Source organism: Pteropus vampyrus, unplaced genomic scaffold (genome assembly GCF_000151845.1).
Source record: "Pteropus vampyrus isolate Shadow unplaced genomic scaffold, Pvam_2.0 Scaffold35, whole genome shotgun sequence".
NCBI lineage: Eukaryota > Metazoa > Chordata > Mammalia > Chiroptera > Pteropodidae > Pteropus > Pteropus vampyrus.
In genome coordinates, this window is record NW_011888816.1 from 2,610,749 (window position 1) to 2,626,001 (window position 15,253).

The following is a 15,253-nucleotide window of genomic DNA, read 5'->3' on the forward strand; positions in this document are numbered from 1 at the left end:
GACCTCAGACTCACACTGGGGGAGGACGCCCCGGGCAGGTGTCCTGTTCTTCACTTGTTTCTGTGATGGTAGAAAGATGTCTAATGAGTGTCTAATGAGTGAATGTGTATAAAACTCATAAGGAAGTCTCAGGGATGCAGCGACTGTTTGAAAGATGGTAGCTGCCATTATTATTATCCACTAAGAATGAACTCCAATGAAGGACAAACTGGCTGAGGAGCTGGCTGGGGGTCAAGTCCCTGGACACCTTGCACCAGTCATTACCTCTCTCCCAAGGCCTGGTTCGGAGCATGTCCACCCCGCTGGCCCTGCTCCCTCCCCATGCCCAGCCTACCTTTTCTCCTTCGGCCTCTGTGGTTCTGGAGTTGAGGTCCCCAGAATATTCCACAATACCTCGTCCTTCATCAACCAACTCGTGGGAGGAGACCCCTTAAAACTGGAGTTCTTCCAACTGTTCCTTCTGCAGAGTCTGTGCTCACAGTGTCCTCCCACACAGGAAAATGACAAGGTGGTGACCAGGATGACTTAAAAGACTTCCGAAGTGGTCAAAGAAGCACAGCAAACAGGCTCTGGAGTCAGACTGTCTGGGTTCAAATCCCGGCGATTTGAAAACCACCTACTCGCTGTGTGACCTTGGGCAAGCTACTTACCCTCTTGATTTATTACCAGGTCCCGACCGCCGCAGGTCTGCCATCCATCCCACTGGCCTTCAGACTTTCTTTTTACTGATACACGTAGAAATGCATTTGATATTGTGACCCAAAATGTGTGTGTATAACCAAAATAAAAGTTTCATGAAACGCTGCTTGCCCTTAAAAAAAGTACGACTCATATTTTCTTTCTCTCTTCTCTTTTCTTCCCTTAAATCAGGGGTCCCCAACCCCCTGTTAGGAACGGGGGTCACACAGCAGGGGGTGAGCAGCCAGCAGCGAAGCTTCATCTGTATTTGCAGCCGCTGCCCGGCACCAGCATCACTGCCTCAGCTCCACCTCAGATCATCAGATGTTAGATTCTCATAGGAGCACCGGTCCCTGGTCCCAAAAAGTTTGGGGACCGCTTGGTAATGACCCACTAACGTGGAATATGTCTCAATTTCCTCACCTGTAAATTGGGAGAAATTAACACACTTACCTATAGCTGCTGGGTTGGGTGCCCCGCCCTGGTCCCCTCCCACAAGCAACTTCGGCTCTCTGCCCGCAGGCTTCCTTTGGATGCCCGAGTATGCCTACTGGGATCAGCCCTCAGACAGGAATTGGTGGGTAAAGGCTCCACATCTTAACCCCTCTGGCTGGACAACTCTGAGGCAGCATGTTCCACACCATCTCCCCAAAGTCCCAGCAGGAATGAGTCCATGGCCCACAGCAGTAACCCGCTCATTCACGCTTGCTGCGTCAGCTGCCATCCTGGTCTCATTCCCTCCCCCCACCCGCTACCTGTTCCTGTCCTCTAGTGACATCTTCCAAATAAACCACGTGCACTGGAATCCTTCTCTGAAGGTCTGCTTCTAGGGGAGGCCAATCTAAGACATAACCTTATAGGACAGTTATACAAATAAAATAACTGTCAAATGCTTACAATCATTCCAGACTCATAGTAGAGGCTCCGTAAATGTCAGGTTTCTCCCTGTGCAGAGTCATGTGAGTTACAGCTGCAGAGGAAAGAACCTGCAGTGTGAGGGTCAGAGCGGCTGGGGATGACAGGCCCCGGGAGGTGGTGCACTTTAGGAAAAGAATGTGTTGTTTTCCAATCTGAAGATTCTCCGCATCTCTGCAGATCCCAGATCTATCTACCTATCACCGCCACCACCTCCCGCGTCATGAAAACAGCAGCCTGAACACTGAATACCTCCCGCTTGAAAAACAGCAGAGTCAGGCCAAGAGGGAGCCCTGCCGAGCAGGGAGCAGAAGCCAGCCGTGGGACGAGCAGGTCCTGCTGAGGGCCTGTCCACCCTCGGACCCAGTGATTTGATCTCAGACCCCCTCATCAATCTCCCAGACACAATCACACATGGAACTAACATCCTGTGACTCGGCTAAAGGGAATTGCAGGTGTCACCCAAAGTGTGGGAAGCAGAGGATGGAGGGTAGGCAGTCAGGGAAACTTCGGTACCTCCTGCACCATGCAAGGAACGCTGGCTCGTGGGGTTGCCCATCATGGGGCTCCCAGCCCCACCACAGAGGGATGGTGGTCCAGCCCAAGTTACAATCTCAGCTCTGACCCACTGCTCAGCATACGAAGGGAGCGTGGAACGTGCACTTTTACACAAGGCCCCTGGCACATGCAGCTGCTAGGTCTCTGCTCCAGGAACAGAGTGACTTACATGTCATCAGAATGACAAACAGCTTCTTGGGTTTGTGCACATTCTCCAGGGCTCAGTGTGGATGGTGCATAGCCTGCAGGCATAGGCTCAGCAGGGGACTGAGCACCCTACATCCAAATGGTCCTGGAGGGTCCCGCTCAGTCCCGGATCCAAAAGCCAGCCCTCAAAACAGATCGGCTCATGATGACCTTTCTCCAGTCCCCAAGCTGCTTGCTAAGCTTCACCTATGGGCCCAGAGGAAGCGGAAGCTCACCAGCCGTTCCTACCATCACCAGCCCGTTAACACTGGGCTCAGATCCAGGCTGACTGGATGTTGACCCCACAGCTCCACTGCGTCCTTGCTGTGTGACCTCGGGCCTCAATTTCCTCATCTATACAATGGTGATAAGAATGGTACCTCCCTCATAGGATCGTCCATCATTAGTTCATCGAACAGATATTCCTGGGCCAAGTACTGATCCAGGAAGAAGAGATACACCATGCACAAAACAGGCTCGTGAACCCTCTGCCTGCTCCCAAGATGGTAGGGAGTTAAGGGAGGAGTCCTTTATCTCTCCCTCCCTGTCTGCTGGTTGTTCTGCTCCAGTCTCTACGTTGATTATACGTTGGGGCTTTTGCAGCCTGCTGGCCCCAAGTGCCTCTCCACATCCATAACTGAATTACCATTTTGTTCCAGCTCGCAAGAGCACCAGTGTGGGAACAGCACAGGCAGATGGAATTTGGGAGACCCTGTCATTTGTTGGAAATTTTCTCTGGCTGCCTTTTTTTTTTATATTAACAGCCATATATTTTCTTCTCAGGCCCAGGAGTGAGTGGGGCTGAAAAAAATTAAGCAAGTTTCTCTCTGGGCTGTTCCAGCCTTCCAGAGATTTCTACACTCTGGCCGCTCAGAGGCCAGGACACAACACCAGAGAAGAATAGGAGGTGGGTAAGTTGATATCTTTCAGACGCCCTTCTTCCCACTTCAGACCAAACCCATGAATGACAACAGGACACCGAACCAAATAAGGAAAACGAAAAAAACAACCGCCCCCCCCCGTGCCCTCAAACCAACCCCGGCCTCCGGGGTCCCAAGAAACGCCGCAAGAACAAGCCCAACGGAACAGCCGGAAAACCGGAACCCCCGGCCAAAACCGGGCCGCAAGGGGGGTTTTGGTTTCCCCCAACGGGTTTAAAAAAAATTGAAGCAAAGGTTAAAAAACAAGAAAACCCAAAAAAAAAACCAAAATTCCAACCTCCCCCGAAAAAAAGGGAAGTCCAACCAAAACCGGGGCCCAACGGCCTAACGGGCCGAAAAAAAAGCCGGCGCTGTCTCTCCATGACATGCTCTCTGCAGTTCGCCACAGGCCCTACCACTCCCTACTGTCCCCCCACCACGGAGGAGGCACAGCTGCTTTTGGGGTCTCGCTTGCTGTAGTGTTTTTCACAGGAGATAAACACTTCTTTGACCACAGCTCAATAAAACTGGAAGAAAATGAAACACAGATTGACTTTTTTCTTCATGGTGCCTAGCTAGCTCACTTTATTCGCTTATGCCAGCGGCCTGGGCTCCATCAGCACTGTGGTTTCTACTTCCCAGACCAGAGCTGCACTGTCCAACGTGAGAGCCAGTAACCACACACAACTATCTACATTTAAGCTAATTAAAATTAAATTTTTCCATGCCCGGTTGCACTAGCCACTTTACGAATACTCAACAGCCACCGGCGAGGGGTGGCTACTGTGGCGGACAGAACAGCGACCATCTGCGTCATCTCAGAAGGTCATATTGGACAGCTCTGGAGAGATCTGAAGATTAAACGTGGGAGGCTGCCAACCAATGAAAACACTTTTGAGCACATATTCTGCATCTGCACTGTGCTGGGCACTGCGGGGGAGCTGCTGTTTTCTGGAGGTTCACTACCTAACCATGGAGAGAGCCACAGCTAAAAACAAGACACAACAGGATGTGCCCGGCGGTGTCACGGGGACCCTCTCAGAGTTGGACGAGAGGAGCAGGTTTCGGTTTTCACGGTACAGAGAATATGTCTGCGGCTCTGTCACATGCCCCCTCGGCCCAGTCCCAGGCAGTCTTCTCGGAAGCTTCCAGGAATGGGGATGCTGCTAGATATCTGCGGCTTAACCCCACATATGTCGGAGGCTCCCCAAGCAAAACACAAAAAGAGAGTCAAGTCGGGCTTCAGGACTCACCCTTGCCGTCAGGGTTTCTCCTCCCGGCATTGCCCTTCCTGACGCCCCCACACCCGCTCCATCGCACCCCACTGCCCGTGTCTCCTGCGCTCATGGCCCCCAAGGCTCTTCTCTCCTCGAGGCCCCGTTAATCCAGCTCTTCCCACGTCCAGGGCTTCCCACTGCAGCCGCCTGCCCGTTCCTCTCCTAGCTCTAACCCAGACACTCCTGGGACTCAGACACGCAGGACAACGCTCTAGACAAGAAACCGATTTCCAAGGATATGTACTTTTAACAGAACATCTCCAAAAACCAGCTATCAAAATAAAAGGGCTCTGTCAAGGGGTGACGATTTTTCAGGCTGATCGGGTGGACAGAGCCTAGGCTTTGTGAGTGGAGGGCCCACCTCGAAGTCCTTCATATCTATGAACTGCATGACGGGCCATCGCTCTGCATCACTGACTCTAAATAACAACTCTGATTGCTGATCTTTACAACGGGTCTCACGATACCAGCTTCACGGTCGAAGGATTAAGGGTTCGATGAGACCGTGGATGAAAAAGTTACAAAGCCCAATGCCAATACCTGTTGTTACCTGTGTTAAGGAGGAGTCATCATCCGACATCCGGCACAGTGTCCAGCACACACCGAAAATTTGTTGAAGATTTTTTTTTTTTAGTGACCCTGGAGTAGACGCTAAGGGAAGACCCTTCCAGGCGAAGAGGGCTCTCGGCATGCCCCAAGATCACACAGATGAGATTGTGCACAGCGCTGTGGGTTCCGAACCTTTCCAGGGCCCAAGGCTGCTCTGACTAGAAGAGGGAAGCCATGTCTCCCTCTCAAGGTGCTTTTTTTTTTTTTTATGTATAAAATGAAAGACATAGGGTTACAAAGACGATCAGTTATATCGAAATACAGTTATCGAAATATTCTAAAAAATGAATTTGTGATATAATAATGCGTGTGCTTCTTTGACACACTGAAAAACAAGCTCTATCAGCACATCTAATAACAAAGGCACTTGCAAAGCAGCGAGGAGTAAAGACTATATTTCGAAGTATCTACCTCCGCTCTCAGGATGGAAAATAGAAAGGCACGTACTCCCCCACTCTCGAACCCCTTCTGCATGCGAGCTAGGGTCCAAGGCCACCCCCAGCCCTTGCTCCCCTTGGTGTTCCCCTTAAGGGAACTACTAGGAGACCCAGCGGACCAGGCCTTGCTGTGTCTCTGGCCCTGTCTGCTGTTCAGGGACAATGTGATCACAGCTCCCGACCGCTACTGGACCAGGTGCCTTGTGCTCACTGTAGCATCGAACACACAGGCCCACCAGGGGGCAGTGTTATCTTCATGGGGAAACTGAGGCTGAGCGGTTAAAGGTTCACTGACTTGCCCAAGGTGGTAAGCGGGTTTCAAATTCAGTTCTGATTACAACTCACCCTCTGAACTCTCCATGCCTTAAAACTGTACCAAGTAAGGCATTGTGACCATTACAGTTTAAACCCAGTCCCTCTGGGTCTGGGAGATGAGTGAGTGTGAACCAGGAGCCAGGACCCTTTCCTGACTCACAGTGAGGTGACTAAACAGGGTGGCATTGCCCAGTCAGCCATCCGCACTCCCTCCCCAAAGGGAAATGAGGAGATTTTAACTAGAGTTTCAAGAGAAAATGTTTCAAAATAAAGGACTACAATAGCATCTTTGTAGTTGCAACAGGATCTGTAGGGCACCGGGAGAAGGGGGGATGGGGCGGACAGAACTCGGTGAGCTGCCTCAGACCAGGACCTGCACAGTGGCCGAGTGGGCAGGGCAGCCAGGAGGCAATGCTCATGCTGTCCAGGAGGCCACCCACTGTCAACGGCCGCCAGTTCCTGAGCCAGGGTCCCGGTCCCCCAGGAGGTGCACACTGAGCCTCTGTGTGGGCAGACAACAGAGCCCCTCTGTCCCAGAGAAAGAGGCCTGTGTGTCCCACTCACCCTCCTCCAAGCACAAGGATGGACATCCAAATGGCCCATTCACTGGTCATCTCAGCCTCCCGTCCTCAAACAGGCTGCAGCTTCCATCTCCATTGGACCCAGGCATCCTAGACATTGTGACCTAAAGCCTGGGCACAGCTGCCACCGCAGCAAACCCCCTGCTTCAGAGCAGGGTGCCATGACCCCACCGTCTGCAGCTGCTCTGCGGGTTATCAGATGACCCACAGGCTGGATGGAGTTCATTTATCTCCTTGGGGAAAAGGATGAAGGGAGTTGTGGCTCCCGCGCTTTTTGAAAAGATGGCCCTTTAACGTTACAGGGTTGACAATACTTCCCACTCAAACATGTCACCAAGCACTGAAGATTATGACCGCAACTTTTTAAGTCCTTGTCAGAATGTCTTGAGAATTCCCGGTGCCAGGCACATCGGAAATCACCTCATAGCACTGGTGCAAAACCAGTCTGGACAGGGGCAAGGCCAGCAGCTGGACAAGCCACACTGGTCACTGACCACGCTCCCCCAGCGGGCGCACAGGGCTGACGCCCTGGGCGTGTGAAGTGCAGTGAGGCCTAGGCAGTCGGCCCCCACGAGCTGGACCGACAGAAAACGTCACTGCTCTGCTGGAGGGTGACACACTGCCGGGACCCAGCTCAGAATCCCACACCCAGATCAGCCCTGGGGCCCGTGCCCCCCAGGGGCATGCCCTCAGGCTGCAAGGGCAACTGTCTGTTCCAGTGCAGGTGCCCGTGGGGTGCAAGGACCCCCCCCCCCCACCGCGGGCCAGTCCCTTTCTCTCTCTCAGCGTCACCCTCCTCATCTCACATCCACACATCGCTGGCTCTGACTTGCCTCTGTTTCCCTCCCTTCCTCTCCTCCAGCCCTGTCCCCTCTGCTGTCTTTGACCAGTTTTTCTGGCTGATAAGTGTTTCTGGAAAAATCCCTACCCGACTTGGCTCCTAATCGTGGAAGCACGAACCTGCATCCTAAGCCAAGATGGAAGGATTTGAATTCTCCAGATGGTTCCAAAAGAGGCTGTTTGCTCATTGTAAGCAAACACCCTCGAAAGCCAAACAAAAACTGCCCACAAGTAAACAGCATGTGACACGGCCCCTTCCCACCGCCACTTAGCAGAAACCCAAGCCCAGCGAAGGCAGGGAAGCTGGGCTACGAGAGATGGGAGCAGCCACGGCCCCTGCCCACCCTCCAGCAGGGGTGGTCAGCTGGGCCCGGGGCCAGGAAGCAGGGAACCGGTGGGGCGGGCTGGCTGGCAGAGGGCGCCAGGTACCACAGGCAAGGTGGCTAGGGCGACATAAATAACACTGCCGTCATTCATTACTGCAACTCCACTCTGTCCTTATGACTACAAAGGCAAAATCGATTCAGACGATTAAGGGGAAACCGTCGAAACTTCACCATTGCTCTTGAGAATATAACATAATATTATCTACTTTATAGGATGAAAGTGATTAGCATCATTTTTAAATAAGTTACTTGTATAGCATGATTACTTCCAAGTGTGATTAAAAGACACAGAAGATGAATACAAATGAAGACAAAGAGAGAGGAAGGCAAGGAGAGGCCCGTACACCCAGACGCCTGAGGAAGAACCTGGAGTCACTCTCCACCTGCCCCGAGGCTCGCCCATCAGAGGTCACCAAGGGCTGGAAGTTCTCCTCCCTAAATACCCCTCCCAGCTGCACCGTCTGGCCAGACAGCGGGGCCCATTCCTCCATCCTGTCCACCAGGATCCCCCTCATGCCCAGACACTCGCCCCACCCCTGCTCCCCTCTGCTTAACGCTGCACTTTAAAATGCAAACACTATCCCACCTCTCCAAGCTCAGAAGCCCTTCCACAGTCCCCTCTGCCCTCCCGATAACACAAATTCCTGGCTGGGTCCTCAGACCACTCCCGCCAGGAGCCAGGCTCCCAGCCAACCTGTGACAGCTCGCGTTTGCCTCCAGGGCTTTGCAAGACACTGCCTTTCCCTCTTTGTCTTGTTCTATTATTTTTTAAATTATATGTTACATATAGTAAAACTATGTTTTTAATGTACAGTTCTTTGTGTCTTAACACAGGTACAGATTCATGTAACCACCACCCGAAGCAGCATGTAACAGTTCCAGCGTCCTGAAAACCCGCCCTATGCTGTCCCTTCGTACTCCCAGCTTTTCTATCCCGAACCCCTGGCTACCATTACCTGTCCTCCGTTCCCACAGCTTCACCGTGTCATATAAAAAGAATCAGAACATCATGTAAAAAGAATCGCACCGTACAGAAGCCTCGAGAGCGAGCTCTTCCACTCAGAACCCTCGAGAGCGAGCTCTTCCACTCAGCAGAAGGCCTGAGCGTCCCGTGTTGTCACAGGCATTGTCCTTTTTCTCTTTATTGCCGAGTCTGTGGTAAAGACGGGTCGCAGTGTGTTTATCTTACCTGCAGTTGAGGGACATTTGGGGTGTTTCCAGTTTGGGGCAATTTATTTATTTATAAATCAAGCTACTATGAACATTCGGGTCCAGGATTTTGTATAGATGTATATTTTCCTCCCTCTTGGGTAAGTACGTAGGTTTCTGGGTACGTGGTAAGTGTCTATTTAACTTTAGAAGAAACTGACAAACCGCTTTCCAGTGTGGCTGTGTCATCGTGCATTTCCACTGAGCCTTCCAGTCATCCTGGCCAGCACTTTCTATTGTCAGGGTGTTTTGGCTTTTAGCTCTTCCAGTAGATATGTAGTGGCTTCTCTTTCTTCGCTTGGTAAATCCAAGCTATCCTTAGACGCTCCCTGTCCTGGAGCCTCCCCAAGCCCGCTCGGTCCTCGGCCAGAGGAGGACCCTTCTCTGCATCCTCATCAGAGCATGTAGCTCAGAGGAAAGAAATGTGTCTTTGTGCTTCCCTTTCCCCTGAAACTACTACCTGCTCTGTCCCACACGCACACCCACAAGGTGCACACACACAGGCACACACAAGCAGCATCACCAGACTACATGTTCCAGGGGGCAGGTCTGTGTTATTTACTGTGGTATCTTCTGCCCTGGAACAATGTCTAGCTTAAAGCAGGTATCTTATGAATGGATGAATGGGTGGATGCATGAACAAATGGATGGATGGATGGATGGATGGATGGATGGATGGATGGATGGATGGATGTCAAGGCAGCAGGGAGAGAGAGGGAGCACTAATACATTGTTTTACATAGATTGTGAATTCCTCTCATGTGGCCTTCTGGAGGTGCCACTCAAGAATTCCAAAGCCACTGGGAATAAGACTCAGGCTCTGCCCAAAGAAGTCACGTGTTCATCCAGAACCAGTCGCAGCCTGGAGCCGGGCATGAGGTCCCCGCTGCTTCCTCGTCCACCACATCCACCTCTCCCTCCCTTTCACTCTCACACCATTTACCTTGAATTCACCAGCCACTACCTTAAAGCACCTTCCAGCTCACTCTCAGCGAGCAGTTCTTGGAGCTACCAGGCCAGACCCTCGGGAATATGGCCAGGCTCCGAGCCACTTCCAAAAATATGTGCCTGTGTTTGGGGAGGGGACAGGCTGTCCACATAGAGAAGGGAGGCCTAGGGGTCATCCACAAACCACTGCTCCATCCCCACTGTCAGGCCAGGTGGCCCTTGAGTCGCAGGCCCATGTAGACACATCCAGACAACACAAGGATTATACCCCAGACGCTCCAGATGGAAACACTGTAGCAGCCACTCATTTAAAAAGCCAACCAAGCAAAGATGGCCCAGGTGGCTCATGGTACCCGAGAGCCTCAAGGAAACCTGATGCATTCTGTTTCTAAGTGGGTGCTTTGGGAGGAGATGGGGGTGGGCCTCTCAGCCCTCTTCCGAGGGGGTTGCCAGCATCTCTGAGGCCCATCTGAAGCACTGTCTCTCACTGGCCCCTGAAACAGCTAAGAAACTCATTTCTTTGTGAGGCCGATCCCCCTACCCGCCCCTCCACCCCCCACCCCACACACACTTCCAATCCAGTTTTTGGACTGACTCTCGCTTGGTCTGGTTGAAGCCGGTGGATTGTTTAAAACCCTCTGCTCCCAGCCGGCTAGGTGCACAGCCTGGCTCATGCACGCAGCAGGAGCTGCAGGTGGGGGCCGTGACCACAGAGGGAGGGTATCAAATTCCCCACAGGCTCCAGGGGCTGGATGCTTAGCTTCCCAGGTCTGAATCCAAAACCAGTTTCACTTCCCAAGGGACTTGGCAGGGTGACTTGCTGGGGCACCCCAGCGTTAGACCTCAGGGCCTGAGGCTGAGTGGGGCCCGCCTTCTGATCCAGCAAGAAGGCCTGGGGAACAAAGACTGGGCCAAAATCTCCCGCAGACTGAGTAATTCCTGCCTGGTGAGGCGAGAGGTTTAGAGGAGCAAGAAAACTATTTTAGAAGAGAATCTATCTACACCGGATCCACACTTAGAAAAGAGTCCCAAAGCACCCACCGGACTGATAGTGAACGAGATGCATCGGTGACTCCCTTACTGTTTGCTTGACGTCTTGACACACACACAAAAAAAACACCTCATTTTTGTGGGTCCTCTGTAAAACCTCCATTCTGAGACACCAAGTGTGTTCGCTTCCGTGATTCCATTTGCTCCTCTTACAACCGTTATTAATGCTCCATTTTGCAGATGAGGAGCCTGATCAAACCCTGTGCCTTTTGTCCACCACTCCAAGCCGCACCGAACGCCTCAAGTATATCAAAAGGCCACTGTGTCTGTGACGGGACCTGCATGCTGGCAGGGAGGGGATCAGAACTAGGAGACCTAGGCTCGAGGCCAGCTCTGAGTGACTCTGAGGTCACATTCCTTCTCTGGAGACTCCCTTCTGAGCTTCACCTCCGGGGATTTTAGCTCTTGGTTCTTCAGAGGTGAACTGACCCCTTCGTGGCTCTCCTGGGACTCCCTTTCCCCGACGTGCCTGCCCAATGACATGCCCACACCGCAGAGTGAAGACAGACAAGAGGAAACGCCTCCCACAGCCACACTCTGGGCCCTCAAGGGTGACTGCAGTACAATCTCTGATGAAGAGGCTGAAGCAATTTGTTCACGCAAGCTTGTCTGATTTCCACTTAGCCAGCATTCACGCCCCCATTTCCGTGGGCAATCAGAAGCTGGCCACATGCCACTGAAAACAGTCCCAAAGTGGAAATGAGCTAAAGTCCACAAGCAGGAAGATGATTACCAAAATCTTGGTACTGAGCATTAAAAGTATGGCTATGAAGATTTGTTTAGAAATGCAGGCATAGAAATGTGCTTTGAGAAAGAGTGAAGTAAAACAAATCGGGTTGTAAAACTGAATGTTCAGTATAATTTCAACTCTTTAAAATAATACTCACAGAGTAGGAAATACATCACAATCATAACCATGGATACCTGTGGAAGTTGGCAGATGGCTGCCATATACACAGTTACTCTCCAAGAATCAGGAATAAAACTTTTTTTTTTTTTAAATTTGACAGTAATGGTCTTAACTTCTATCAGTATTTTTCATCCGAGTTCAGAGTCTTTGGCACACATCAAGTCTCCCCCCATTATTATAAGGAAAGGTAGCAAGGGTCTCAATCTTAGCTTTAGAAATATATACAGCAAGCCCTGGCAGAGACGCACACCCCTTCAGGATGATCGAAAATGCCTGCATAGGTCTTGCGATTCAGTGCTTACTCTTTCAAAAAATGACATTTAAAGACTCCAGACTTTTAGCTTTATGTTTCTAACCCAGTCTTGCCCATCTTATGTACCTTGGATCGGTGTATGATGGTGTTAAGGAATTACTGGATAAAGGCTTCCGTATCCTGTATTCACATCTCAGTTTTAATGAGTTAAGAGAGATTTTTCTATGGAAAGATTCCCCAAGAGGGGCAGGCAGCACGTATCATTTCCCAGATGAATTTCACCAAAACCTCCTACTTTAGGACTCGTGATCAAGGAGTGGCAGCTGCAGGGATACCTGGGGAAGTATAGATTTGAGCCCCGACCTTCCCGGCCTTGTAGCCCATCGTCCTCAGTCCTGACTACATGCTGGGATCACCCAGGGAGCCTTAAAAAAAAAAATCCCTTTGTCTGGGTCCCACCTGGGTTTGGTCTGGGGAGCAGGCAGAGCCAGGTCTGAGAACCACTTCTAAGTTGTCCGTACTAAGAGGTCAACACCAGGGTTGGAGTCCAACCCCAAAACTATTCACACATCATCCATTTTCGGAGCTAAATGGAGCCTCAATGGGTTTCTGGTCCAATCTCTTGTTTTACAGAGGGGGAAACTGAAGTTCCCCCAAAGGATTCCTGGCCCCCTGCCCTTCCTTCCTTTGCTGGTTCCAGCCAGGCCCAGGCTGCCCCGTGGGCCCGCAGGCCTCTGGATCACAGGATCCTTTATTCACAGGGAGAAGCAAAGGAAACCTCGAGATCTCCAAGGCTATTCTGCTGCCCGAGGTTACTCACTGGGCTCTTATCTCTGGCAAGCGGACCCTGACACAGTGCAATCCTGACTCAAGTCCCCAGAACGGAGGGTGAGAAGCCAGGATACTGCTGGCTCACGGGGACAGGAAGCCCACACTGGCAGCAAAGCGAACACATCCACGTGCCCTGAGACTGCCAGAACAGAAGACAGGTGCCTTCTCCTCTCCCTGTACTCCACCTGCCGCCCAGGGGGCCAGAGAGACTCCCGCACACCAGGAATGGTCCCCCGATGATGGCCTTGCCTCCCCCGCCTGCCGGCAACACTCTCGCCCCTGAACAGGGAATTCTGTAGTAAAAAATCTCTACACTTTCCAGTTTCACATCCTGTATCTTTGATTACACCCTTTCTTCAACCTTTAGATTCCATTATTTCTTTCTCTTTAGCAGCTTTGAGAAGAAAACCTAGAGGGATTAGGGAGAGGGTGGTATGCAAGAGAAAGTGGCACACACACACACACACACACGCACGCACGCACGCGCGCGCACACGCGCACATGGCACACACAGAGCCTCACAGGTACCTTCCCTGGGCCCCCAGGTCCTGTTGACCAGCCCTCAGCCTCTGGTCTGGACACTGCCAGCACACCCTTGCACACAGCAGGCTGTTCTCCCAGAGACCCTCCACCTTATGGGGATCTCTAAACGCTTCCAAACCCCAGGCCTACCGCTGCACTCCCTCTGAGAACTACCTCTGGTGAGCTCCGTCTGGCCCTCTGTGAGTTTTGGGGAGTGTGCCACAGAAGCAGACAAGAGAGCCCTGTGGGTTCTTTCAGAACTCAAACTCATCCCGTGGCTGACACCCCGCAGGGCAGGGCACTGCAGGAGCAGGTGGGTGGGGGCTGCAGGTAGCTTCTACTCGGAACAAATCTAATCAGCAGCCAGCCACAGGGGCAGCCCTTTCCCTAAGGCTGGCTACCTGTGGACTGTAGCTCAGCTGCCTGGTCACGTCCTCAGTGGGTCCACCTTTCCTGCTTGTTGTGAGCTCTATCAATGGAAGAGCGACTTTCACAAGGTCCCCAGCTCCATGAATGACATCCCGGACTGACCAGGGCTCCCACACTTGCCCTGTGGTCCTGAGAGGTGGAGGGAGGTAGGGTACAGGGAGCCAGGCACTGGACCTTACCAGAGCTAACTTAATTCTATAGTAATAAATGTAAGGCATTACTTTTTAATATTCAAATTCGACTAAGTTATAGAAGATAATATAACATTCATATGCATTTTTCAGTGGATTACTGACTTCGAAGGCGCCTCACCCATCAGAGGCCGCCTTGGGTGCCCCACAGAATTCTCTCTGCCCTGTGGACTGGATGAAGTTTGCGCAGCATTGCGAGTGGGGTACGGTTCAGCCAGGGTGTGCGAGTCCGTACTGAAAGCCCCCTAATTATGGCCCTCCCCACTATGGGAAGCCCAAAGCTGACTGTCCCCGTCCTAGGTGCCGAAATGAAAGCCGCCACCGCTCCCATGCAACTTTCGGGGGAACGATTCCGGTCCCGGAGGCCATCCGGGCTCCGCGTGCCCACAGTGGGTACGCGCTGCCCACGGCCACCTGTCTGGAGCCCACCCACCCTTCCGCCGCGCTTCTCCTCCCGCGATTCCTACCATGTCCTCCGCGGTAGCCGGACCCGCTCCTCTGCCGCCCCCAGGCCGTCCCTGGCGCAGTAGGTCGCCAGGCTTTCCTGGATGCGGGTTTCCCGGACCGAAGGTCCACAGCCTTCCAGGGGCCAAGTGGCCCCGCGACAACTCCTGGGCGCGCGTTTCGCGCGGGGATGCTCTGCGGATGGCGCTCTTAGAGGAGGTCTGGGCGAAGGCGCGAGGGGTCTGTGAGTCTGCGGGAGCCCTCCCGCAGCCAGGAGCCTCCAAGATTAGCTAGGGACGTTTGCAGAGTTTGCAAAGTCCCTGCCGTTGGTCCGGGCCCAGCCCCTTCACTTCCCCGAAAGCGCAGGAGGGAGGAGCTCCTTTCACAATAAAAGCCCCTGCCCCGTGCTCGCCAGGGCAGCAGCCGCCGCCTGAAACAGTGGTCCAGGTGCTAGGGAGGAAACGCACCGCACGCGGCGGGCTGATGAGCCGAGGCAGGAGGTAGGGGCGCAGCGCAGGGGCTGGGCGTGCTGACCAGATCCCACCCCCAAGGCGTGGCGGCGCTCTGCGAGCCCGAGGCAATTCAGAGGGGCCTGCTGAGAATCTCCAAAGCTATATCCTCCTTCCCCGCAAACTCTCAGAAAGACAAGTCTTTTTTACATCTCATAGCCTCCTTAGGGCTCGGTCCCCAAGGGTAGTTTGGAAGGAAAATTTGTTGACCACAGGAAGAGTTTTTCTGCATTAGAACTAATCAGTGTTTAAGTA

General features: G+C 52.6%; 1 protein-coding gene across 1 annotated transcript in view; it reads right to left on the reverse strand.

The window, feature by feature from the left end:
* FAM198A (family with sequence similarity 198 member A) overlaps positions 1–14,811 on the reverse strand; it is a 50,116-nt gene extending 35,305 nt beyond the window's left edge. Inside the window, exon 1 of the mRNA XM_011357371.2 lies at positions 14,513–14,811. Within this exon, the coding sequence (XP_011355673.1) occupies positions 14,513–14,515 (3 nt within the window). The 5' untranslated portion in view covers positions 14,516–14,811. The remainder of the gene's footprint in view (positions 1–14,512) is intronic.
* Between the last annotated feature and the right edge of the window lie 442 nt (positions 14,812–15,253).